We start from the raw sequence: 26219 nt of genomic DNA on the forward strand, positions 1-26219 counted from the left end.
CCAAATGTAACACAAGAACAATAACAGTAGAGATAGAAGCAAGGCCTATTGAGTACGTATACTCAATAGTAAGAGAGTAACTGACGAATCGGACTAGTGAACTTGTACTCAAGTGAGATATTGATATTGAACGCGGAGAACTAAAACTAAGTGTGCTAGATACAACGATAATGAGTGTCCTTATATATCCATAGTTCCTCCAACTGGTAGGTAGAATGGTATATCCTGAGTATAAAGGTGGTAGATCGTATACTCTTGATTCGTGGTCTTGGCATACCATTCATATACCGTTTGGTCACGTGATGTGAGTCAAATGGGTTTCCTCGGAGCAATCCTAATTATACCGCATAAGAACTTGGGTACCAGGAATTGGTTGGTTGTCGCTGCTCCGCGATTCTGCCTATCACATCCGCCTAGCGCTAGTGCGGCTGTGTTGGTGTCGTAACAGTCCCCTGATGTTAGAAAAAAGAGCTAGGTTGAGTTGCTGAAGCTAAATGATCTGGAGTAGAAGTCATGCTATTTATACAGGTAAGGCACGGGAGTGGGACTAACAAATTAGGGCTTTGAAAGTTTAGAAAGTAGAGAAATAAAGTATTCAAGGGGAAGTGAAATGCAGAATATCTCATCAGTGGCGTTTATAGTATGTGATGGTGAAACCATCAGGGTGAACCTTCCGCCCCAATGATTGTAAATAAAAGCTTCTGTCAGCACCTATATCGAGGTGAATAGCTCATCATATTACTGATTACATGCTAAGGCAACACTGTGCAGACAAACAGCAGTGCAGGCCTCATTCATGAGTTGACTGTATTGGGTAAACAAAGGCTCTACTCAAAGGGTAAAAAATAGGTGACAGCTGACTGACTGACACTTACCTCTTAAGAATTTCCCACCTGCAAATAGAAGAGCATATAATATGTTGTACAACCTAAGAATGGTTCTTATCCTGCATAAGACCAGGCACTGTCACTGTAGCACAATCTAGAGAGTTCCCAACTATTGAGTGCGGCTGATCATATTAGATGCCAGTTAAACCAATTAACATTAGTCCCAGCAACCTTTTATACCCTACCTAGTACTCGCTCTCCGATTAGCCTTTTTTCTATATTCCCTGGTTGGGGCCCTAATGTACATTGGATTCTGAACTAGGATGTGTCTAGTTATGTGATTTAACTAAAGCACTTCTGTGACTGCATTACATATTTCAGTTTTTTTAACGCCCTTTAATGTTTGCTCAGGTGCATAAGTTACCGTAATTTTACACGCTGATGTAATAATAGTGATAGCTAACTATTCCGTTCCCTAGCTGGTGAAACTTACTACTGAGTATATTCATTTGGCCCATCTCAAACACGACATAAAATGGCTCTTTTTGGATGTCTTAGTGTATGTCTGTATCTCCAAGCATGGCGAAAATGTAGCACAGGTCAGAGAATGGACAGGAACTCATTCTAGGCAGGGCAACGCAGCATGTTTTTGAGTCGCGCAAGGCTAGGCTTGTAATCCTTATACGAGGACAAACAGCCCTTTGTGGCGCATGCTCTAAGAAGATTATGTGAAGGATATCCCCGCACACGTAGCACCCTGTCTTCACCTCGTAAACATCAAATCTCTGACGGCATTTAGTTGAAGTAATCATATCCTTTGATGTGCAGCAAACGACACTTGCAATCAACCTGGTATTCATCATGTCCACCACAACCGGCTCTCACGACGACTACACCGTGGCGTGGATATGCGCCCTCTCCCTAGAAAAAACAGCGGCGGTTCTCATGCTGGACACTCAGCACCCACCTCTCCCCAAGGCTCCATCTGATGAAAACAGCTACACCTTCGGAGAGATCCAAGGCCACAATATCGTGATCGTTTGTCTACCTCTTGGGATCTATGGAACGAACTCGGCGGCTGTGTCTGTCGCACAGATGAAAACAACATTTCCCTCCATCCGGTACGCGCTGGTCGTAGGTATTGGCGGAGGGGCTCCCAGCTTCGAGCACGATATCCGACTAGGTGATGTAGTGGTGAGCAAGCCCACAGCTGACCATGGCGGAGTGATACAGTACGATTATGGCAAGGCCCTGGTGGGCGGCAGGTTTCAAAGAACAGGCACTCTGAACAAGCCTCCAGCGGTTTTGTTGAACGCAATCGCGGAGTTACATTCCAGATACCAAAGGGGGGAGGGCCGTATCGACACGTTTCTATCCGCAGCGCTGGCGTCCAGTTCAGCCAGTGCGGAGTTCTTCGTTCGTCCTCACGATCAGGAGGATTTACTCTTCCGGTCCGACTACTGTCATGCAGATGAATCAAAGTCATGCAACGCGTGTGATAGCTCGCAATTGGTTGACAGGCCGTCCAGACGAGTCATACATCCGTTCATTCACTATGGGACGATTGCTTCCGGCAACCAAGTCATGAAAGATGGAAACAAAAGGCAGCAGCTTGCAGAACAAGGTCAAATACTCTGCTTTGAGATGGAGGCAGCGGGAGTTATTGATCAAATCCCGTCACTAGTCATTCGGGGGATCTGTGACTATGCTGACTCCCACAAAAACAAAAAGTGGCAACCATATGCAGCATGGGTGGCGGCAGCATATGGGAAGGAGCTTCTGTCCGTCGTAGAGCCACACCGAAGGAGGAGCGAGAGGAAGAGCAAATGGCATCACCAGCATAATCCTTATCCAGCGCCTGGATACAGTCCACCAGACTTGGCTCCCGCGCGCAATCCTGAGGCGCATCAAAGTGCCAGTGGTCACCCGATGTATCCTCCTATGTCTGGAGTAGGTTCAGATCATGCGGGAACACGCGGCACGTCCGAACAGAGCAGTCCTCCGCTTGGGGTAAGTGAATTCGCAGTCCAGATACGAAACGTGCCTAAGTGATAATGCAGACCCTGCGAAATCGAAAGGCTTACAGCATCCGCGGAGAATCACGCGGGGTGTATGGACCCCCTCTCGATTGGCGTATGTAACATATACTGCCCATGGCCCACCTTGAACCTTCTAATGATCTCTAGGCTACCAAGTTCAGATATCTCCTGGCGAGTTCTTTGTCGTGGGAAGGGTAAGGACTATATGCAGAGCCTTCAGATAATCCTCTTTTCTGCAAACTCCTTCCGTACTATATGCACTTTCTGACAACTCGTACAGGTCTTCGCAATCCTCTGGCACCAAGGAACCGTAATCTCGGACTTCATCAGCCAAGGCAAATCCACCCAAGGCCAATTCATCCGAGGCAGATTTGGAGAGGAGATCTTCAGCGGTATTCGGCGCATGGTGGTTGTTAGAGCAATGAGCGAAAGTGCCTGGTGTGTGTAAGTCAAGCCGGTAAAAGAGCTACCCTACCAACCAATGCTGATTATTCTGTTCAGGGCCATCACCACCTACGATGGCCAAGGAGTAGCCAAGCCAGGCGTTGACCCAGCAAAACATGCCATTGTATATCTGCGGGGATCTATGCCGACCTGCAAAGCTAATGAGCCACGAATGATCAAGGAACCCTTGGAGGTCGAACCAGCGAGACCTGATGAGAAGCTCGATGAGATGTCTCGTCTTAATTTCGGCAAGGTCTACACCGTTGAACATAATGTCAAAGTGCGACCTGTTGGGATGATATCCTGGAGCTCAATGGCCAAATTCAGAGGCTATGTGAGCAATGAATTTAGACTCGACATTTAATGCAGCTTCAAGATCATTTCGAGGTGTCCTAGTCTCATATGATCAAAAAATTGATTGCTTTTGGGCTCCAGTTGGGAACTGCCTACGCTTGCCAAGTCCATCTCCAAAACAATGCGGGTGTAGTGTGACTGGAGAAAGTCCTGACAAGATTACATTAGAGACTAGAAGATGATTGCCAAAATGACATCTGCGGATCATTGTGCCCCTGATTATTTGACAAAATTAGAATTAACTAATGATCTGATGAAAGCCAAACAAAATTCCGTGAGGCGAGTCTTCGGTTCGAGGTTCAGAGCCACCATTCACAAGAAATAAGCCGCCTTCAGAATGAGCTTGACAAGGAGAAACGCATATCTGCTAGCAGGCAAAGTGTGTTGAGACATTGCAAAGGACAAAAACAATGCTGAACAAGTGAGGGATGGCGGCTACTAATCCAACAAAAGCTACTGAGGAGGCGGAGCAATCCAAGGCGAGGGTTTCCGAGGTAGATGAAAGGAATACAGTTCTGCAAGAATATCAGATTGAGGCGGAGGAAAGTTGCAACAAGGCCTTGAGAAAAGTACTCGAGGTCGTGACCCTCGAGTTTCAATTGGAATAGAAGATTAAGGAACTGGAAAATGAGTTATCAAGGGCACGAAGAACTGAAACGAAAGCAGTTAAGGCCAAGAAGACACTAGAAAGCGGATTCAACGACTGCGCACTGGAAAGATAAAATTAAATACCAAGAATGACCCCTTTTTCCTAAGCCAGAAGCAACACCGAGGTCCTTCATATAGCCATTTTGGAAGGGCAATTGTATCTAGGCGACCGTTCCAATCGGACAATCCGCTGCGTAGCAGCTTCTAACATCGAAATACACAGGTAAGCATCAAAAGGAATGACGATATGACAGAATGATATATCTGATATTTGACAGGTTATAGCTGCGTAACGAGCGGTCCAGGGGGGTTGGAACTGGGCCACTTCCACTATCTCAGCTGCTATGGCTGCTTCGGCGGCTTCGGCTTATTGTGGTGCTACAACATCAAGGTGAACGTGAATGTTCGAAACGTTTGCCACGCCAAACAACTGCTGCTCCAATGGGACGACCTGTTGTGGTGGGGGCCTTTTACTTGCACATGCTGGGAAGCGTTCTTTGCTAGTGATATAACTTCTGCATGACGAGATGAAACATCTCCGTCGGCTTTTTCCAGCTCTTTCTGCTTCGCTGCGTCATGAGAATCAATCCAAGAAGTGAGGATTCCGTTATAGTCGATGACTGCCTTCCCAAGGCGAATAGCGACACCAGTACCAAAGTTAGTGCCAGTTGCACATTGCCATCATCTGCGCGTCCTGCGAGGCAGATAACGGGTTTTCCGACTTTCCAACCCGGCCGAATCTCTTTGGTTGCCCAGATGGTTTGCCGCCCATAGACCAATATCGCCCACAGAATTGCAACCCCGATGTAGGATTAGCTCAGGTCGAGCCGGTATTCAGATGGAAATACAACGAGGCAGAGTTCGCGTTGCCTTGGCTTGAAGACCAGGTAAGGACGTCGTCGGAGTAGGTAAAATTTGAAATTTCCTGGTTGTTAAATATAATCTTTGCCGCGCTCCCAGAAGGAGTGATTCTCAAAGGTCCACTATATTTGTAATCTCCGAGTTTACCTATGATGTAGGTGTCGAAAGTTCCGAACAAAGAAGATACTTGCGAGGCCTTGATTGGCCAACCTCGATTATCCTCCAGGATCATGCCGATTTTCCCGCGTATGATTGTATCCAGAGGCTTGGCCCGATCACTCCACCAGAAGAAACCGAAGAACTGGGGTCCAGTATAGGACTCTGGTGGAAGACGTTTATTATCATCACTTGTGGGGATAGATAGATGTAAGATTGCGGAAGAAGCGTTTGAACCCTTTTCATGCCATATGAGGCTGCCAGAAGCATAGGTGTGATTGTTGATACGCTTTCCGTCCACGAGTACGACCCCCTGCTGGATTAATATGGTTGGGCCACTCTGGCCATCGAGCCTGGTGCTGTAAAATGAATCGAATAAGGGCGAAGTTGTTCAGTATGGCAAGCCTTTATAACCTGATTAACTGCCTGAGAAACAGGGCCAGGTGGAGACTTTGTACGCTGCCCCAAGAGCTCCTAGATCAAGGCAGCTTACTTCTGAACATCTCTTGCATTCTTCGGAGTCTCTGCAGTCCAATTTGAAGATGATTTGCTGTTGGAACTGCCTGGTGGAGAAAAGGCAGTAATTATAGGAGGGAGAAATCATGTTGGATCGCTCAGAGTAGTCTGATAGCGCCAGTTCTATGCAATCTTTGGTTGTCCGTGCCGCATTGTCTATCAAAAAAAGGGATCAAGGGTCAGTTAAGGTCCCAGGGAAGCAGAAATTCATTCTCACGACAACCAAGGACAGTCAGGCCACGGACGCGACGAGCGACAACTCTCGGGCGCAAAAGGAGGTGGCGAAGTGCAGAACACGGGAGGTTCAGTCCAATGGCAAAAATGCAAACAGCGACGAAAGTTGGCCATAATCTCAAGTGGGCAAGGAGGAAGCTTTATAGACCACGCACCGCGATGCCAAGCCTCAACTACGCGCTTTCCCCGAATAGGAACGCTATACCGCTTCTAGTAATTCACCGTCACCGAAGACTACGGAGTAGTGTCGTCAACACTCGCAATATTTGGTGATTCACTACTTGTCTGGTTAGTTCCAGACCCAATTCCTTCCAACGAAGTAGCAGCAGTCCGATTGAATGCCATGGTAGAGGTCGGCCAACTGGAGCCCTTGTAGGTGGCCATGCATGCGATGGGCTTAGCACGGTGGTAGTAGGCCAGCCTTGAGTTGTTGCAGTTGGTCATGAGTCATGACTTTGAATAGGAAGAGACCCTCGCTATTTCTCATCCTAATCTTCGTCTGTAGAGGACAAATCCGCGCAGGATGAATACAAAATCAAGAATGACATCGGATTTCTCCGTTATTGGCGGTCAACGCTCATTTCTTCAATATAGGACTGGCCGGAGCAAATGGATATCTCTAACAGTATAGCTGGCTGGTCCTGGAACTGTATTCGACGAGGGGTTCCACATATGCAACTGCAGTGTTAATGAGGCGGAGCAAGATCATTTAGAAGACACGCCGGCATTCATCGACAATTCAACCTCATGAAACAGGAAGATTATACCCCTCTACGGGCAAGGCACAATATCCCCAGAATTCTGCACAAATCACACTCGCGACAAGCTGAAACGCGAAGGAAAGTCCCTGCAGCGGAAGATTCTACTCTACCTTCCTGCAGTCTTGGCTGCTCTCGAGCCTCGGGCAGAGGCCAGTTTTTCCAGCAATAGGGTAGAAATTAGGATGTATAAAGGCCAGGAAGAGGCCAGATGTATTTCGTACCGAGAAGACATCAGTTGCACCGCAAAATGAAGTACGTCCAGGTTGTCCTCGGGCTTCTGCCCACAGCGCTCGCTGCGTCCATCTATGTCTCTCCCAAAGGATCCAGCGGTGGCTCAGGAAGCATTTCCTCTCCCTTGAACTCAATCCAATCCGCTGTAGACCTTGCAAAGCCAGGCGATACCATTTACCTCCGTGCGGGAACGTACTCGCCTACCAGCAACATCCAGATCACGAAGAGCGGAACGGCAGGTCAGCCATACATCCTGCGCGCCTACGAGGGTGAGAAGGTCATTATTGATGGAGAAGGACTGCCTGGGTAGGTCATCATCCCTCTCTCTGATCGCTTGTTGATAAGAATAGAACGCCCGCTGCCCTTGACGCTTCCCTCCCTAACGACGACCGCGGCATTCTTCACATCCAGAACGCAAACTATTGGCAGTTCTACGATCTGGAACTGATCAATGGTCCGTACGGCGTGTATGCACGCGATGCATCTAACAATCACTACGAGGGGCTGATCACGAGGGATAACTATGAGACTGGTACCTTCGCTCTGCCTGCATAGTTCCAGCTCGCTGACCAGTACAGGCTTCCAACTGCAAGGCTCGTCGTCCAACAACAAAGTCCTCTACCTCGATTCCTATGGCAACAGGGACCCCCGGAAGAACGGCGAGAGTGCCGACGGCTTTGCCTGCAAGGAAGGCTCCGGCGAGGGCAACCTCCTCAGGGGAGCGAGACTGTGGAACAACGTCGACGACGGTTTAGATCTGTGGGAGTTCAAGTCCGCGGTGACGATCGAGGATACCATTTCCTGGGGCAACGGATTCAACCGGTACTCCACCACTTCTCAAGCTGTTCGGATGCAAACTGATAGAGATAGATGGGGCTTCTCGCCCTTCGAAGGCGACGGCAACGGCTTTAAACTCGGCGGCGGCGACGCTGCAGATAAAGGCCCCGCCAACCACGTCATTACCAACTGCATTGCCTTTGGTAACTCCAAGAATGGCTTCACGGATAATTCCCAGACGGGCGATTTTACTCTTAGCCGGAACACGGCGTGGAACAATGCCAAAGTGGGCTTCAAGTTCAATACCGCCGTGGCTACGCTGAAGGGAAACGTTGCTGCGGTTAATGGGGAGTCAGCCACCGCTCTGAGTGACCAGCAGATTTCCTCTGGAAACTCGTGGGATGGGAGTGCAACATGGTCGAATAGTAGCTTCAAGAGTGTGGATGTGAGTCTGGTGCAGGGTGCTAGACAGGCAGATGGGCGGATTACGGCCAGTGCTTTCTTGTTGCCAAAGTCTGGGGAGGCAATTGGGGCGACCACTGCTTGGGAATAATCTTCCTTCATTCAACAGGTTGTCGAGCATGTCTGATGGGTTGAAAATCAACTATAATCAATGTATATCCACCGCTTTGCTTTACCAAAATTTGATCAAGACTCTAGTGATGCACGATCCCTTCATACTCCCTCCCCTTGCTTCCAATCGGCTGAATCAAGGTATAACTGGCCTGACTCCCGAATTCCTGCACCCCATTCACCAAGTACAACGGGGTCATCTCGCCATCCTCGCTGAAGAACAGCTTCGGTCGTTCCCTCCGATAGTAATCCACCCTGCTCCCGTCGGTAAACTCCACAGTGGTATTATACGCCAGCGTGATGTTGTTGTAATGCCACGGACCGTGCCAGTCCCTTGCAAACACATGCGCTCCCACACGCGGGCCCTTGTTGCCCAAAGCGATATCGACCATGTGGTGCACAAGAAAATGCCAGTGTCCGCGTTTGTCGCGCCAGAGGAAGGGGTCCTCGCTGCGTAGGGAGGGGTCAATCTCGGTAAATCCCGGCTCCACACGAAGAGAATACGGCCCCTTGTAGCTGGATGCGGTGTAGATGTTGTTCTTTTCCGTGGCGAGGAGCATCTGGCTTGTGTGGTGGTGTGGTGACCAGAGGGGCCAAGCGGCGGGATTGGTGACATTCACCAGGAGCTCGATGGGCTCGCTCCAGACGCGGAGGTCCGGTGATGTCGAGACGGAAATGGTATTGTTGCGCTTGATGGAGCGGCAGGTCGTCGGTGGTTTCCAGTCGAGTCCGATGAAGTGCATTAGGTACAGCTTGTCGGCTAGACTCCAGGTCACGGTTGGGTTGTGGTGGAATGTCCCGAAGAGCTCCTGTGCGAATGTGTAGGGTCCTCTCGGGCCTGTACGCGACTCCGCGCGGACCACAGTGCTGAACGGTCGCCAGCCTGATAGTCCACAGCCTCTGTCTATTTGGGAGATGATGAGATGGAAGAGTTTGCGGTCGAACGGGTCGTGGATGATTTGTCCGCCCCAGGAGGAATTCCCTGCGCCTTCGCGGTAGAAGTCCGGCAGGCTGATATTGGTACGGTTGTAGCCTGTATTTCGGTCAACAGGCTGCAGGTCCAGCTCGCTGCAGTCAGCAGCACGCCAACCAGGATCACAGATGCATTGTTTGGTTGTTGAACAGACGCCTGTTAAACTGCAGTCTTCGTCCGTGTGGCATGCAAAGGCCGCCACGAGGGGCAGAGCATGAAAAAGAAGGAGCAATACACGCATCGTGGTCAGTGCTGCTGCTACTCATCCTCAGGGATCTCAGGTCTTTATTGCTTCATGCCAAGGTGCGATTAAGCCTGAATGCTGCGGGGTATAGCATCGAGGGATTATAACCGGTGGACAAATTATGCTTGTGTCCTGCATTTCGGTGTGTTGATCACCGAGTATGAGATGACTAGCATAGCATCTGCAAAGCAATATGTCTTGGAATGGTCTTTGTAGTAGCTGATCTTATTCTCAACGACATACTACTTGCAAGAAGAATTTGGTCCATTTTGCCTTTGTTTGAAAGGCATCCTCCCTCGGGCAGCATCACAAATACAGGATTAGAAACACCAATGATAGCTCGACGAACAAACATGGCAATCACTATATCTGCGACACGAAGCGTGGTCTGACAGCGTGGGTGAGAACAAGAGGCAGCCGCATTATCGCCCCTAGGAACAACATCGGCCTCATTGTCCGGGTTATTGGCATGATATTTTCTCGCTTCTTCCATGGAGGCATCTAATTCCTCGGATAGGGAATCCGATATAACGGCCAACACGGCGCCATCATGGTCTAGCAGGTAGTAGCCCCCGTTTCTATCGTCCAGGGTCCCCATAGGATATTGGTCAGCCATGTCGTTGAGCTGCTTGCGGGTTTCGACGACGAGAGTTCCATCGGGGACAGGGACGGTTCATCTGGTCGTAGCTACGGAGAGACTGCTGGAGATAAGAAACGATAGAATAGTAATGATGTTGATCCTCGTCGCGGTTTCCGTCACTGCTCTGAGTGAAGGTGACTCGTAATAGATGGGAAGTCCCAGAGTGAGTGTGTAGTTTTAATAAACCAAGGGTTTATGATATAGGCCCGATGTGATGCACAGGTCAGGCTGTTGCCTAAACACAATCTTAGAATCCTTTGCCTCGGAATGTGACCCTATTATCAACGTTCAGAATCTCTCTGTACAGTGTACCTGGAGCAGAGCTGATAGATAGTGCCTATTCTTGTTAAGGCGATTGATCCTGTCACTTGAGCATTGGCTAACTTTTGTGTATGAGAACACTCCAAGGAGCCTGGTGTATAAATTCCTTTCTTTAACCCTTTAGTGCATAAAGGTATGTAGCTCCTCTGATTAAAGAGGGGAAGTGTTAGAGACCAAAAGATACAGACAGATATATATAGATACACATAAATTGCCATACTTATTGATCACTATATACCAAGAAATGTGTTGTGAACAGCAACTCTATCAGGACTCCCAAACATGCAAGTATAGACAAAGTAGTAGAACCTCATCCGGAGACTCGAAATTCTTTACAACAGCTGGTGTAATTCCTCATGTGAAACAGAAGCGCCATCGGTACTAACACCTGTCAAGGGCTCATTCTCAACAGTTTGTCCAGTGTCAAAGGTCTGGGAGCCACATTAACCAGAATCCATAATAACTCTGCTAAATACGGAAAGCTCACCCTGGTGAAGATAAAAAGGCCGCTTTCCCGTTGTTGTCCTCTAATGCCGTTCTCGAGTCTTTGTAGTGCATTATAAAAGGGCTCAAATATTGAAGATTGGCCGAGTTGGGGTAGGGATGAACTACCGGTTGAGGGCAGTGGAAGGTAAGGTTGGCCGATTGCATGAGAGTCCGGAGTGTAGTTGAGTTGGTTATTCTCATGATTTTCCTCATTGGGTGGGTTATGGGCTACAGGGTCAATAAAGAATTAGAATTAGAATATCCCCGCAACACATGAGAGCAGGAGACTAAGATCGTACCAGACAATGCTAAGGCCGGGCCTCTCCACCATTGACGGAGCAGTTCTCTGTTCTGGACCGCGAATCGAATACCAGGAACACAAGCAATGAATAGAGCCACTAGAGCAATTAACGCCTCGGCTGATAAGGCCATTGTGGGAAACGTTGGACAATCCAAACTGATATTAAGGAATGGTAGATTGATTCAAATAACGATATGAGGAAAATTGAGGATGATGGCAGCATTACTTCGACTATATATACTTATATGCAAGATCGCCAGGTCCTGTAGAGTCGCGCAGAACGCAGAGTCAGACAAAGTCAACTTGAGCCCCTACCAAGTACAACTGTACTACCACCGAAGCCATGATGATTCTTCATTGGGGGGTTAGGTACACTGCCACCGGAAAACATTGGGTGATTGGTGAGATTTTTAGAGTACCATTCATAGCCCGAGTACCTGACTGAAGATCAGCACAAAGAAGCTATGGACAGAGCTGGAGTATTCTCCAAAGCATTCCAAAAATCCATGCCTCCAGGGGTGACTAAACCAAAGCATGCCAGAACATGCTGATCCGGGTTGCTTGTCCTTCTTCCAGTCCTAACAACTCCATGATCCATCTAATGCCGTCATTATTCCGTCCCAGATGCCAGCTTGTAGACTTCCCCAAGGGCAATCTTCCGGATGGACAAAGCACTGACAACGACGCGAAAATGCTCCTAGACTTGCAAGGTGGCATTAGTGCCGTGGTAGTATAGCTTAGGAATGCCTGTACCTGCGCGGCACTAGTCGTAGTCCACACGAGGTGGGAAATGGTCAGGGTGAGGAAGTTCTTCCTCATGGAAGGGTTGGTTAGTACTCTATATTATATGTCTAATAAGCAAAATGACAGTCTGTGCTCGTTGTTGACCACTTAGAGTATCTAGCTGTATCTGATGCACAAACCAGCATCACTCAATTTAGCAGGGGGATATTGAATCAGTCAAAAAGCTTGCGGTGCCCCAGGGATTTCAAGACTGAACTGCTACGCCCGCATAATGAGCGTGGCCAGTCACTGCCACATGTGGCCGTTGCGCAACGATATGAGAAAGCAACAGGAATCCTGCTGACTACAGGGGCCCCTCGTGTCCGCGAAGATAGGCAATGATGGACAACGGCCTTGCGCGCGTTGCCCATTTGCTTCTGGGGTGAAGCAGAATTTTCACCATGCAGTAGCCGTCATTACTGTCCTAATGTCATTGGACATTGCGAAATAATACTCGATGATATGCGGTTCCATCTTCGGTGGCAGGCTGGGTCTCCTCGGGTCGAGCTGCCAACCTATAACGTACAATAGCAATTCTTCTTCACGCTCAGCGTCGATATAGACATCACAGCGGCCCATCAGTGACACAGCCGTGGCTGGCGTCACTGACAAGAGTAGCATACTTCTTCAGAGTACCTTTCTTCGCCCGGGGTTCAGGTGCCTTCCATTCCTTCTTCCTCCTCTCCATCTCTTCGGCTGAAATATCCAAATCAACCACTCTCTTCTCTGCATCGATAACCACCCTGTCCCCGTCTTTGACCAGGCCGATTGGACCACCCTCCATTGCCTCAGGCACAATGTGACCAATTAGGAATCCATGGCTGCCACCAGAAAATCGTCCGTCGGTAAGCAGGGCGACATCCTGACCCAGACCGGCACCCATGATGGCGGCACTGGGCTTAAGCATCTCTGGCATACCGGGACCCCCCTTTGGACCCTCATATCGGATAATGACAACGGTTTTTTCTCCCTTTTTGATTTCCCCCTTTTCGAGAGCCTCCACAAACGCATCTTCATAGTCATAGCATTTGGCAGTACCTTCAAATCGCAGACCTTCTTTACCAGTGATTTTTCCAACGGAGCCTCCAGGTGCCAAGGACCCACGCAGAATTTGAAGATGACCCGTCGGCTTGATGGGGTTGCTCAGCGGTCGGATGATCTGTTGATCTTCAGGAAAGTCAGGCCAGGATGCAACATTCTCCTTCATCATTTTTCCTGTCACAGTAATGCCAGACCCATCAATCAAACCCTCCTTGAGCAGGAAGCGGAGTAGGGCCGGTGTGCCGCCGATCTTGTACATGTCATGCATGACATACTTGCCAGATGGTTTCAGGTCTGCCAGGAAGGGTGTCTTGTCTGACACAGCTTGGAAATCATCAATGGTGAGCTTGATGCCCACGGACTGGGCGATGGCAATCAGATGCATAACTGCATTAGTACTACCTCCCAAGATATTGACCACAATCATCGCGTTCTCAAAAGCTTGGCGAGTCAAAATATCTGAAGGCCGAATGTCTTCCTTCAAAAGGTTCTTGACCGTTTCTCCAATCTCTTCACATTCAGCTTTCTTTCGGGGATCTTCTGCGGGACAGCTACTACTTCCCGGAACCGTAAGCCCGAGAACTTCAATAGCTGTGGCCATGGTATTGGCGGTATACATGCCACCACAGGCACCACTTCCTGGGCATGCATGGCGGATGATGTCAAATCGCTGTGCTTCATCAATCTGACCACTAATGTATTGGCCATACGACTGAAAGGCACTGACCAGATCCAAAGTCTGACCACCAGCGCTGCAACCAGGCTTAATACTGCCACCATAAATCACAATGCTAGGACGGTTGACCCGGCCCATGGCCATAACCACACCAGGCATGTTCTTATCGCAGCCTGGAAGTGAGATATTCGCATCATACCACTGGCCGTTCATGACCGTCTCAATGCCATCGGCGATGATCTCGCGACTCTGCAGGCTGTATCGCATACCGCTGGTGCCCATGCTGATCCCGTCCGAAACCCCAATCGAGTTGAACCGCATGGGAACCAGACCTGCCCTGGCGACCGAGTCGCGTACCAGTGAGGACAGATCCATCAGGTGCATGTTGCAAGGGTTTCCCTCAAACCACACCGAGGAGATCCCCACCTGGGCCTTGTTCATATCTGCTTCCTCTAGACCAGTGGCATACAACATCGCTTGCGAGGCACCCTGTGATTTGGGTTGTGTGATTTTCGACGAAACTCTGTTCAATTTGGCATCGGCGTATCGACGAGAGGTGGTGGAGAGGAGGCGACTGGGATTGTTAGTCGGGGGTCGGCTTAGAGGCAGAATTAAACAGGAAAAGGGCGCGAAGGCATGATGCTTGGATTGAGGCTGTACTTGCCTATGGACTTGGTTTGTTAGATGCCTTTGACAACTCAGCATCGGAGCCCTGGACCGAAGGGCGTGTAGAATCATGATGAGTTTCTTTGTTTTTGAGGATGTGACGGCAAGGAAGGAAAATATCAATTCAGGAAGCGCTTTTGTACGCCCGACAGACTATTTCTATAATTCTATTTCCAAGCTCACTTCTTGATGGTGACCTCGAAGATGGAAAGAATTTGAAGAATGTGTCGCGGCCAGGGGATGACTCGGTCGCAATAGGAGCTGTTAATCTGATGGCCAGCTAGTGGCCTCAGGCCTCGAACAAATTAGCAACCAATGATTTTCTAGACAGAAGTGCTGATGCTGTTGTCTCACCATCAATAGCCAATCCGGTTATGGCCAAAAGGGAGGACTTCGGAGTGAGGCGTCAACTCCGGCGACCCACTGAGATGCTCTTGGCTTTACTTGGCCTGTCAGGCTTCAGATTGAATTTCGGACCATTCCGCGGAGTCAACGGAAAGAAACCCGAATGGCCTTGACTATCCTGATGCCCCAGACTCATTTGCTTCAAGGAGAAACACCGGTGAACTAGATGAATGATGGTCATTGCCGCTATCATTGGTAGGTAGCTATTGCAAGTCAGGTGACTGCAACCTGTTGCAGTGTTGATGCTATTTTCTCACTCTGCAACGCTACTTTGCAATGACATCTCCTTGCTATGACAACAAAAGAATCATCGCCGGAAGGCAATGACACATAATATTCGACAAGATCAATGTTAATCTACTCTCATTTGACAAGAAAGCAGGGATGGGATAACCTTAGCATCGCCTGGTGAGATGAGTCAGGTAGGTAAAAACGGCCAGTAAGTCTGTCAAAAATCTGAACTCTATACGGAGTACTAATATGCAGGATCAATTCTACCTAGTAAGCAACTTCCGTACCAGCGATGCTCTTCGGTGCTGTTCCCATCGCCTCACAATCCAGACCGGTCGCGTACGTCTCCGACCCGTTGATCACAGCGCCGTCTAGTCGAAACGCGTTATACTGATACGCCTGGACCTCCGTTCCGTTTCGCGGGCCGGGCCCCTCCACCTCAAACCCTTCGACAGGGCAGGTCCATTCTTCAATCTCCACCCATCCCACACTTAGCGCCGTATCAAAATAGCGCCGAAATCGTGCACTCGCCTCGCTCGTGTCTCCACGTTCATATAGCTCCCGCAGTCGGTACCGCAGGTCACAGAAATGCCAAGTCACGTAGCCGTGGATGAAGCCTCGAAGCGTGGCCAGGATCTTGGGATGCCTGTCTTTGAAAAGCTGTAGAATTCGCACACAGGCGTTGGTGGTCTGATCCGTCAGACGTTCCAAGGCCTCGTCCATCGTGATCCCGTCCACTACGCACCAGGAGGACACGAGATTGGCCTCGTCCTGGTCGAATTCTTTGTAAAAGGAGAACAGGTCATTGATGAGGGCGACCGGTCCGTCCATTTGTGACATCACGCACGCGATCTCTTTCAGGTGCTTCCGGTCATCGAAATCACAGGCCGGAAAGATGGTCCCCGCCACGGCGCCCCCGAGGCAATTCAGCCTTCGCAGGAACATAGGGAAGCAGTCGGACCCCGGGTAGCCTTGGAAGTTGTGCTGTTCGATCCAACAGCCCTCGAAGTAATCAAAGGTGCAGCGCATGATGTTGAAGGCACAGAAGCTGCCGTAGTTGGTCAACAGTTGCGGCAGATGCGCGTTCATCAGCACCCAGAATGGATGCGTCTGTCTCTTGCCCTGGATGAGGTCTGTCCAGAACGACGCCATCTGCGTGCTGGGGTCCGAGTTGATCTCGTCATCGAGCACGTTGATAATGGACAGGTAGATGCTGATGTCAACTTGCACGTCCCGAGGCACTTTGGACCAGCAATAGACAACGAAATGTGAGATCGTCCGGGTGACGGCGGCTATCCGCACCGGGCTCACTGATCTTAAGATGGCCTTGGGAAGCGGCTGAGCGAAATACTCAGCTGTCTTCGAGTGGACATGGCGGAGACCTTGGACGCGTTCGTCACGAGTCAAGTTGTCATCGTGGTAGTCGATGGCATCAAGGAAACGCACAATAGAACGGCAGAAGAGGTCAGCGGGGAAGCGTTCAGTGACCATACTGGCGATGTCTAGGCGAGACCGAGTTGGGGGAAGTCACAGTTGACGACAGGTATTGGGAATACTTAAATAGAGGGCGGTATCAAGCACGCGCATGCGAGTCGACGGCCCATCCAACAGTCTCAGCCCGACTTATCGCTCAGTTCGCTGTCCTGCAATCTCCGAAGACCCCAAAGGAGCAGGGATTGATTCACGTCACCACTAGACGTTGGAGTCACATCCAGCACGTCAACACTAGAGGTTGGAGTCAAATCCAGTGTACGGGTTGAGAGGACCAACAGGACCAACCAGATAGGCTGCGTGGGCTACACCAGTGCTCACTGCGCCAAAGTCATGACGATCCCTTCTCTCCTAATTGCTGCACCATCGTCTCTATTGCCTGGAAGGATTGATTGTGACCATGGACGCCTGGATGTTGCCCGATATCCGGAGATGGTTCAGACGAATGATTGGTGTAATCTCTGACAATGGCGGAGACTGAGATCCCTTCTCGACTCGACGTTGCAGACCTGCTAATTTGGCCATTTGTCTGTATAATCACGTCCTCGCATATGTCTCAGCTCGGTGTTCATCCGATGAGGAGCTATCTGTAGTCATTCTGCGCCAGGCAATTTCCTAATCTAGCCAGACTGCTGCCCCATTTGACCACTCCTCGGTTGCGCTCACCACAAAAGTATACAGTAATCGTACTTTCTAACGGTCTTTGTGCATAGTTCTTGATTTGCGCGACGGCTGCAGCCGTACCTTGGCCGCCAAAGGCGCTCCACTGATTGGCATGCCCTCATGAAGGCTTGACGGGCCCAGGCAACGCCCGGGATCTGCGTCCCTCGGCCTTGCTCGCGCATCCGCTTATTTAGTGCTGATTACGGAGTATTTTGCACTAGCATACGCATCTAGCTGTGTTAGTGCTTACGATTTAGTGCGAATGATGGTGCCGATCGCATCATCCAGATATGATTATGTACATGGACGGAACGGGATGCTTATCTCGCTGCCCGTTGGTTTCAGATATGGTCTATTGGCATTTGCATCTTCCCTTATGCAACACCCCGGTGAGACCGCATTTACCTGAATTGGCTGGCTGCTCTAGATCATCCTGCTACGGCGGCAACTCGGATCGCAGACTCGCTCGGTGAAAAGGGGAATATCGGATACAGATTGGCAGCAACGCTTCGAGGATAAAAGTCCCAAATTTGGCGTGAGTTCTACCCATTTCACGATTCCATCCTCTTCGCCAGGCACTCTTGGTACCTCGACGCGGCCATGTTCTTCGAGGAATTGTCTTTTGCAGCCTCCGTCAGCATTGCCTTCGGCGCTTTAGCTGTTGGTCTTCTGGTTCGCTGTATCTACGATCTTTTCTTTCACCCACTGCGAAAATTCCCGGGCCCTAAACTGGCCGCTATCGGATCATTCTACGAGTTCTACTACGATGTTATCAAAGATGGCACCTACCTGTGGGAGATTGAGAAGATGCATCGAACATACGGTATGTGGGCTGTCTCTACAAGAGTATTGGCCGAATACCCAGATACTAACTCTTTCAAGGCCCGGTTGTCCGCATCAATTCCAGATCTCTCCATATCCATGACCCTGACTACTTTAACATGATCTACGCCGGAGGCGGCCGCAAGATCAACAAGGAAGCGTCGGCCGTCGCTGGGTACACCTTTCCACATTCCACCATCGCCACATTGGACCATGACCTGCACCGCAAACGCCGTGCCATCGTGAGCCCGTACTTTTCCAAACGGGCGATCACGGGCATTGAACCGCTCATCAATGAGCGGCTCAATGTGCTCTGCGCTCGTCTGAGGGAAACGATGGCCCGAGGAGTGACCGTCGACTTGACCTCGGCCTTTTCCGCCTTCACAGCCGATGTGGTGACATACCACTTCTATGGATCGCATCCAGACTATTTGGGGAGCCTGGACTTCAAATATGACCTCAAAGACGCTCTAACCGCCTTACTTGACTTCTACCACATCACCCGTTTTCTCCCCATTCCCCCCACGACTATCAAGAACCTCCCACTTCCTATCCTGGGCTTGCTCAATCGCAACTTCCCGCTGGTATTTGCCGCACGGAATAAAAACAAGAGAATGCTGATGAGCTTCCTCAACGGCCCGAATGCCAAGAAGCTGGCTGAGACGGATTCCCGGTCCAAGTCAGTCATTGTCCGCGCGTTGACAGATCCTAGCGTGCCTCTCGAGGAGAAATCGTTGGATAGGTTGTTGGATGAGGGAGAAACCATCATCTTCGCAGGCATTGACACCACCGCCAGAACGCTCGCTATTGCCATGTTTCACCTGCTGAACGACAAGCGGCTGCAGCAGAGGCTTCGGCAAGAACTGGACTCCGTGGGCAAGCCCGCCGAGCAGGATTGGACCACTGCAGAGCTCGAAGCTCTTCCTTATATGGTATGCTCCTCCTTTCCCCTATATGCTTCCTGTTGCCCTGGCGAAATCCTAACCCGTCACAGAGAGGAGTGGTCCATGAGGCGCTCCGACTCTCCTACGGACTGGTCGTACGTATTCCAAGAATTTCCACAGAAGAGGTGCTGCAGTACAAGGATTACAGCATCCCACCGGGAGTAAGCTCCTTTGCTCTTCGCATTGCCTTCTTGATCACATCTAACCTTTCGTAGACCCCTGTCAGCCAATCTACGTATCTGGTCAACAACGACCCGACGATATTCCCGAATCCGCACGTCTTCGACCCGGAACGCTGGATCAGGGCCGCGCAGGATGGCGTCAACCTGGAAAAGTACATGGTCAGTTTCTCCAAGGGCAGTAGAGGCTGTCTCGGTATCAAGTAAGCAAGCGCATCTTCTCATTTTCCTCTGGGAAAAACTGCTAATGGTATTGACCGCAGCCTTGCCTATGCTAAACTCTATCTTGGGATTGCGAATGTGGCGACACGCCTGGACATGGACCTTGTCGAGACGAAACAGCAGGATATCGAAGTGTACCACACGCGTGGGTTTGCATTTCCCAAGGAAGGATCCGGCTCTGTCAAGGCCAAGGTCACGGGTGTAAGATGTAAGACCTAGCCGAATGGTCAAGTTGCCTGAGAAAATCACTCGTGCGTTGGGATGGTTCGGACGAGGAAACATTGGTACTTTTGGTCATGATGCCGAAACCGGTGGCCACTGGGCGCAAACATGGGTCCACTCTCATGGACTGCATTAATAAAGCAGATACGGAGGACTCCGTACTATTGTTGCTTGAAAGCTGTGGGTCGTGCTGTTGGTGTGATGACGGCCTAGTTTAGCTGCATGCAATCCTTGCATAGTTCCGACTAGTCTGTATACACCAATTACGCTATCGCCCCGTAGGGTATGGACAGTGGACTCCATGAAGATATTCCATCAAGTACCCCTTTTAAATTACAAATGGCTTCGGCTGACATCGCGAAGAGTCCGCAGCATTAGATATCGGGGTCTGGTCGACCCTTCGTGGGCAGCTTTAGTGGAACACCGACCGATTCTCGGCCTCTTGCCGCTCTCCCCAATGCTGCCAGGGTAATGACTGCATAACATGCCCTGTGGACGTTTTATCTCAGCTGAGTGTCCTCAATGTCCTTCTGGTCTTGATAGTCTAGAGTATTGTCAGCCTGCCACCTACCCTAGCCATGCTCAACTCAATCCTTATCGCTCTGGACGCGTGCGAGAGCTCGACAACGACTACCATCATCCTTACAATCCTCGTCCTCCTCGGCACAGTCATCATCTACCCAGTGCTCTTCAGATTCCGATACCCCGCCAACCTCCCTCGCGCAGGCGAACCGCCCGGCAAACGCAGCTTCAGCTGGCGCACACGCTGGCGCTACTACACAGACTGCGAGGAGTTATACAAGGAAACCTATGAGACCGTGCGTCCCTGACCTTCCTACTACCCGGAGCCACCCAGCTAACATGGAAACGGCAGTACACCAAGCACGGCCGCACGGCCCTACTCCCCGGCCTCGGCTTCCGCCACGAGATCATCCTCCCGCAGAGCGCGATGAAATGGGTTCTTGCGCGGCCGGAAGCCGAGCTGAGCCATGTGGATGCCGTGCTGGAAGTCGTGCAGCTGGCGTATGCGCTGGGCGATGCCAAGTACAAGGCCGATCCGTGGCCGTGCATGTTGGTCAAGGCGGACATCAACGCCAAGCTGGAGGCCGTGGGCGCGGTGCTGGACGAGGAGCTGCGTGGTGCGTTTGATCGGTATTTCGGGACGGATGGCGAGGGCTGGCGCGAGGTTGATCTGCTCCCGACGGTCCGGATGGTGGTTGCTCAGGCGGCGAGTCGGTTTACGGTTGGGTTACCGCTGTGTAAGGACTCTCTCTTGTGTGGTGGGCGGCAACGAGTCTGACTGTGTCTTGGATAGGTCGTGATGAGGAGTATCTTCGGGACTGCTGGAAGGTGGTGGATGGGATGGTCATGAACGGGGGACTGACGGGAGCCCTGCCGCGGGCCCTGCGTCCGATCCTAGGCCCCGCGGTGACCTGGAAGCTCCGCCAGGATATACAGCGCATCAGGCAGCATTTTGCGCCGCTGTATCACCAACGGCTGAGCATGTTAGATGAGGGCGATCAGCAAGACAAACCGCAGGATCTGCTGCAGAAAATGCTTGAATTCGCGCGCAACGAACGCCCCGACGAGCTGCGCGATCTCGACAGCATGACCAGGCGGCTTTGTTTCGCCAACTTTGCAGCCGTCCACCAGACCAGCCTCCTTGTGACAAACATCCTCCTAAACGTCCTTGATTCGGACCACGACTTCGACACCGTCGCTGCCCTCCGCGACGAAGTCCACCGGATCATCGGGCCAGACGGCACTGGGCAATGGACGAAATCTAACGTGGCACGCATGTTCAAAGCGGATAGCATTGCCCGCGAGACTCTGCGTCTGCACTCAAACACGAACCGAGGCGTATTCCGCAAGGTGCTGGTCGACGGGCTCACTACCGAAGACGGGATCAAGCTTCCCCGGAATTCGTACGTGTCCTTCCTAGCGCGTCCGCTCCAGTGCGACCCGGAAAAGTTCGAGAGTCCCTTGCGATTCGACCCGTTCCGGTTCTCGCGTCTGCGCGAAACAGCGTCCGTGGAAGCCGGCACGGAGAAGCCAAGAGGCAGTAATCTCAGCTTTGTCTCGACCTCGCCAGAACACCTGCCCTTTGGACATGGGAACCATTCGTGTCCGGGGCGGTTTCTGGTGGACTTTGAGGTCAAGATGATCCTGGCGTATGTTCTGAACAACTATGAGATTCAGTTCCCGGCCGATTATGGAGGCAGGAGGCCGGCGAGTAAGTGGGTGGCTGAGGCGTTGGCGCCACCGGCTGCAAGAATCAGAGTGAGACGACGGGCTGGCGTTTAATCTGGACCTCGCTCAGGTTGGCAACTTGCTTTCCTGCATTGAAGCCATCACTTCAAGAAACAGACAGATGCAGAAGAGGACTATATCACAAACAATATATCATCATAGAGTAGTCACTAAAAGAAGTTGACATTGATCTACACCAGGTTGTGCTCTCATGGGAGCACCATTCCATTAACACATGAAGGCTCTGTATTCCCATTCAGTTTGAGACCAAGCGTTAGATGAACATAGACTAGATTGATTCACTGTAAGCCTAGCTCACACAACTGTTGCCACGCACATCTATTCAAATCATAAGCAATGCATATGCTTGATCTGCATGGGAATTTCAGCGTTATAAGAGCCATCTATTTGCTATGATATTGCACATCTTGTAGGGAAGCATCGTGAACAAATGACATATAGCAGAGCAGTCCAAGACATATCCAGACTACTCAATTGACCAAGCTAGATGATCCTGCAAAGTATGCAAAAGATCTCTCACTTCAGCCGTGGCTGAGTCAAAGCAAGCCAGAATGTGCTGATCCGGCCGGATGAGGATTGCTTGTCCTTCTTCCAATCCCATCAGCCTAATCCAACGCCGTCCTTCCGCCCCAGGCGCCAGCTCAAAGTCTTTCCCAAGGATGAGCATCCGGATAGACAAAGTACTGGCAATGACAGCGGGTAATTGCTCCTTCAACTGCTCAATGTACGAACCCCACTGGTGCGATCTGGCACTATCCACGATGATCGTGGAAGAGTCGAACGCACACAAGTCCAGAGCGGAATATTCTTTCCACTTGACCTGTTCAGCCGACAGCTCCGACACGTATGAAGAGTCGATTGGAGGCAACTGCACGTCTGCCGAAGGCAATATCCGAATCCACGCATGGGGCAGACGAGCACCGGGCCTACAGACGGGCTGAAACACCGAGGCACATTCGGGAATGCCCGTGTCCCCGTACACATATCCAATGTGTAGGCCGAGATTATCAAAGTGTTCTCGTTGCTCTTCGATGCCCTGTTCGATCTCGGCCACTGCTTGCGGATCTTGCAGGTTCCGATAGAGGTGCTCCCGGGCTATCTCGACATTCTTGTTTGTCGTGCCGAGTTTCTTCAATAGCCCGAAGATCTTGAGTCCGTTCTTCACGCTTTGCTGGGAGTTTACAATCGCAACGTGACGCCGATCAGCCTCGTAGCTTTCCAGAAGGCCATCCCCAGCCCAGCCTTTGTGGACGGCTGCGAGCTTGTATGCGAGGTTGTGCACGTCGCCTAATCCAGAGTTCAGGCCCAATCCACCTGTTGGAGGGAACGAATGCGCTGCATCTCCTGCTCTGTTTGGGTCAGTATCATATATCCGCCACTAGAAGGCTGCTTACAAAAAGACTCTGTTAATCTTGTACTTGTTGGCCACCTTTCTGCTCAGTACCCAAGGCCGATAAGAGAGCACGTCGTACTTGACTCCCTTTCCAATGGCCCCATCCACTATCTTCCGGCAGAGTTCCTCATTCCACGATTCCGCAGGATGTCTCTCGGCCTAAACAGTCAGTATCCATTCTGATGGACATGGGTTTCTATGCATACATCAAAGTTGCAGATCAAGACCTGATTGCCCGAAAGATCGTATCCGATGATGAACCCCGAGACCTCCGGGTCCATGACCCAATGCAGCATGCCCACGCGATCTCCCACGACAGGTCGCAAGTCTGCGTTGAAATGGATCGTCATCATCGTTTCATCTGTTGGTCAGTATTATTCAGAATCAGATGATGTCTGACATACAAGAGTCCTCGCCCTCGCTTTCAACACCGAGAAATCTCCGGACGGCGCTTTTAGCCCCGTCACAGGCGACGACATGTCTGGATTTCACAATGTATTCTCTTCGCAGACTGCGATCTTCAATGGTGGTGAGGACATGATCGTCAAACTGCAAATCCTGGTCAATAGCTAATGATTTCCGACTTCCGTGAGATGTACCTGCTCCAGGCCCACGAATGAATGATTCTTGCGAATCTCACACAGAGGACTTTTCGACACTCTTCGAGCCACAACCTCTTCAAACGCAGGCTGGGGGATGTTGTGAATCATCTGACTCAGTCAGCAAATGTCCCCATTAGGCCTGAAAGCAGAACTTGCAGTTGGCGTCACATCCAGCACGTCCGCATCCATTCGCTCATACGGCAAACGGCCCACCAGCTTTCCGTCCAGACTGGTGATAAAGTTAACCCAGTACGCATCCCGTCGCGGTGTACCGATCTTGCGGATCTCGTTGACGTCCAGTCCGAACTGGCGGCAGATTTCGAGAGAACGTGGGGACAGCGCGTGCGCCTTGGGGGCAGCGAGTCTGGTTGGATATCTCTCGACAATCAGGGATTGAACTTGACAGTAAGCATTCGGCATTGCATTGTCTAAGAGGTAGATACTGGGATTACCTCCAAGTTGAGACAGCATGAATGCGAGCAGCAATCCCGAAGGACCGCCGCCGATGATGAGGATTGGGACCTCTTCCAATACTTTCTCGCTCGTCACTGATGGGGACATGATGGCTTGAAAGGTTTCAACTGCTCGCAAAGCTCTAGACGAATAATCCTACAGATCACGCCTCATGCGACTGAGCTGCCATTCTTATACCTTTTTGACCCGCAGTTACACCGCGTCATCTTCCCCACTGAGATTGGTCCTTTCAGTTGTAACTTGTACCATCGTCAGCAGATGTCTGACGCGTGTTTCTCTGTCGTCAACTCAAGATTGATCTTCGCGCAAGTGGGAAAGGCTGCGGATATACAATTCTACATTCTCCCACTTGCAAAGTGGGGAAGTGGGATAAGGTTGGAGGTTGGCTGGACAATTCTCTTAGCCGAGCAACTTCCCCAGATCCAGGACTGAAACTCAACGAGACTAGGAGAGTCGGTGGATCGAGTAGAATCGCGGGGACTCTGATATTGTGGGGAGGGTCCATACAATCGATCAACTATAATCGGTGCGTCTTGAGTTTCGACCACACGCCAGGAAATCTCTTATATAAAGAGGATCATCCTGCAGAACAACCCTACATCGTCATCAACCACCATGGCCCAGACTGAAATGCAATACGATGCTGCCCCAGGCACGGAGCTGCTTGTCGACCAGGGCAGCCATCGCAACCTCGATTCCTATCAACATGTTATCAAGGGCGACTCTCGGATTCTCCTTGTCCCTCAGCCGTCCCTCACAGACCCCAACGATCCTCTTCGCTGGCCTCTGTGGAAGAAATGGCTCACCTTTGCCAACGGGCTGTTCTACGCCTTTAATGGAGCCGTGACCGGGCCCATGATGGCAGGAGGTATATCAACTACTGTCCTACAGTCACCAAGCTGATGAAACTAGGCATGCTCCAGCTATCCGAGTTCTTTAAACGACCTCTGGCAGATCTCACCTACAGCAACGGAGCCACGCTCATCTGCCAGGGTTTCGGTACTCTACTGTGGATGTAATCGCCCCTCTCCTCTTGACTTACAAGGCTAATGGTCCAGGCCACTGGTCGTCAAATTCGGTCGCCGCCCCGTATACTGAGCAGTAACCTCCTGATGGGCATCGCCTGCGTGTGGCTGGCCATCGCCGCCGAAAAGACATACCCTGTGTTCGTGCTCGCGCGGGCCTTTCTCGGTCTATGGGAGGCGCCGATTGAAGCTATAGTACCCAGCACCGTGGCGGATCTATTCTACCTGCATGAACGGGGCGAGAAAGTGTCGCTGTACGGGCTATGTGTGCTCGGGGGCAACGAGATTGGCCCGTTGGTCTCGGCGTATATCATCCAGGCGCTGAGCATGCGGTGGGCGTTCTTCATCGTCGCGGTGTCGATCGGTGTGAACATGGTGACGATGTTCTTCTTGATGCCGGAGACCAAGTATACCGGTGCTCGACCTGTTGTGCGGTTGTCAGAGGCGTTGGACGAGTCGAAGAATGCCACGGAGCATCGCGAGACACTCACCACAACCGACAATCAAGAGTCGCGGGGTATCGCACGGAAACCCTACGCACAGGAACTGGCATTCTGCACCGAGGTGGATCCCCACGCCAGCCTTGTCGCAATCTTCCTTCGCCCCTTCGTCCTCATGACATACCCAACAGTCCTGTGGGCCAGCATCGTCTACGGCATGTCCCTCAGCTGGAACGTGATCCTCGGCGCTACGGTGGCCCAACTCTTCGGCACTGCGTACCTC

General features: G+C 51.0%; 8 protein-coding genes across 8 annotated transcripts; 4 read left to right on the forward strand and 4 right to left on the reverse strand.

Moving 5' to 3' along the window:
• Positions 1 to 1688: 1688 nt before the first annotated feature.
• On the forward strand, positions 1689 to 3674 carry CDV56_107028 (uncharacterized protein; the record flags this gene model as incomplete). Its single annotated transcript, XM_026760647.1, has 5 exons — positions 1689 to 2837; positions 2888 to 2960; positions 3014 to 3060; positions 3147 to 3310; positions 3368 to 3674. The coding sequence occupies 5 exons, from the start codon at positions 1689 to 1691 to the stop codon at positions 3672 to 3674; spliced, it is 1740 nt and encodes a 579-aa protein (XP_026614220.1).
• Positions 3675 to 7087: 3413 nt separating this feature from the next.
• CDV56_107274 (putative pectate lyase) lies at positions 7088 to 8401 on the forward strand (the record flags this gene model as incomplete). Its single annotated transcript, XM_026760893.1, has 3 exons — positions 7088 to 7377; positions 7422 to 7603; positions 7650 to 8401. The coding sequence occupies 3 exons, from the start codon at positions 7088 to 7090 to the stop codon at positions 8399 to 8401; spliced, it is 1224 nt and encodes a 407-aa protein (XP_026614221.1).
• Positions 8402 to 8504: 103 nt separating this feature from the next.
• Positions 8505 to 10254, reverse strand: CDV56_107351 (uncharacterized protein; the record flags this gene model as incomplete). Its single annotated transcript, XM_026760970.1, has 2 exons — positions 8505 to 9454; positions 9882 to 10254. The coding sequence occupies 2 exons, from the start codon at positions 10252 to 10254 to the stop codon at positions 8505 to 8507; spliced, it is 1323 nt and encodes a 440-aa protein (XP_026614222.1).
• A 2480-nt stretch (positions 10255 to 12734) lies between these two features.
• On the reverse strand, positions 12735 to 14624 carry CDV56_107536 (dihydroxy-acid dehydratase; the record flags this gene model as incomplete). Its single annotated transcript, XM_026761155.1, has 1 exon — positions 12735 to 14624. The coding sequence occupies one exon, from the start codon at positions 14622 to 14624 to the stop codon at positions 12735 to 12737; it is 1890 nt and encodes a 629-aa protein (XP_026614223.1).
• Positions 14625 to 15455: 831 nt separating this feature from the next.
• CDV56_107648 (uncharacterized protein) lies at positions 15456 to 16679 on the reverse strand (the record flags this gene model as incomplete). The annotated part of the gene is made up of 1 exon (XM_026761267.1): positions 15456 to 16679. One exon carries the CDS (start codon positions 16677 to 16679, stop codon positions 15456 to 15458), a length of 1224 nt encoding a protein of 407 aa, XP_026614224.1.
• A 1263-nt stretch (positions 16680 to 17942) lies between these two features.
• On the forward strand, positions 17943 to 22035 carry CDV56_107749 (uncharacterized protein; the record flags this gene model as incomplete). Its single annotated transcript, XM_026761368.1, has 8 exons — positions 17943 to 18165; positions 18225 to 19096; positions 19159 to 19269; positions 19324 to 19490; positions 19551 to 19710; positions 20280 to 20549; positions 20606 to 20990; positions 21047 to 22035. 8 exons carry the CDS (start codon positions 17943 to 17945, stop codon positions 22033 to 22035), a joined length of 3177 nt encoding a protein of 1058 aa, XP_026614225.1.
• A 433-nt stretch (positions 22036 to 22468) lies between these two features.
• CDV56_107902 (uncharacterized protein) lies at positions 22469 to 24558 on the reverse strand (the record flags this gene model as incomplete). Its single annotated transcript, XM_026761521.1, has 6 exons — positions 22469 to 23351; positions 23397 to 23554; positions 23602 to 23756; positions 23800 to 23944; positions 23995 to 24105; positions 24166 to 24558. The coding sequence occupies 6 exons, from the start codon at positions 24556 to 24558 to the stop codon at positions 22469 to 22471; spliced, it is 1845 nt and encodes a 614-aa protein (XP_026614226.1).
• A 528-nt stretch (positions 24559 to 25086) lies between these two features.
• On the forward strand, positions 25087 to 25480 carry CDV56_107993 (uncharacterized protein; the record flags this gene model as incomplete). Its single annotated transcript, XM_026761612.1, has 2 exons — positions 25087 to 25339; positions 25384 to 25480. Coding segments are annotated over 2 exons (350 nt in total), but the record flags the coding sequence as incomplete, so codon positions are not given.
• Between the last annotated feature and the right edge of the window lie 739 nt (positions 25481 to 26219).

The sequence above is a fragment of the Aspergillus thermomutatus genome, assembly GCF_002237265.1.
Source record: "Aspergillus thermomutatus strain HMR AF 39 chromosome Unknown NODE_101, whole genome shotgun sequence".
Classification (NCBI taxonomy): Eukaryota; Fungi; Ascomycota; class Eurotiomycetes; order Eurotiales; family Aspergillaceae; genus Aspergillus; species Aspergillus thermomutatus.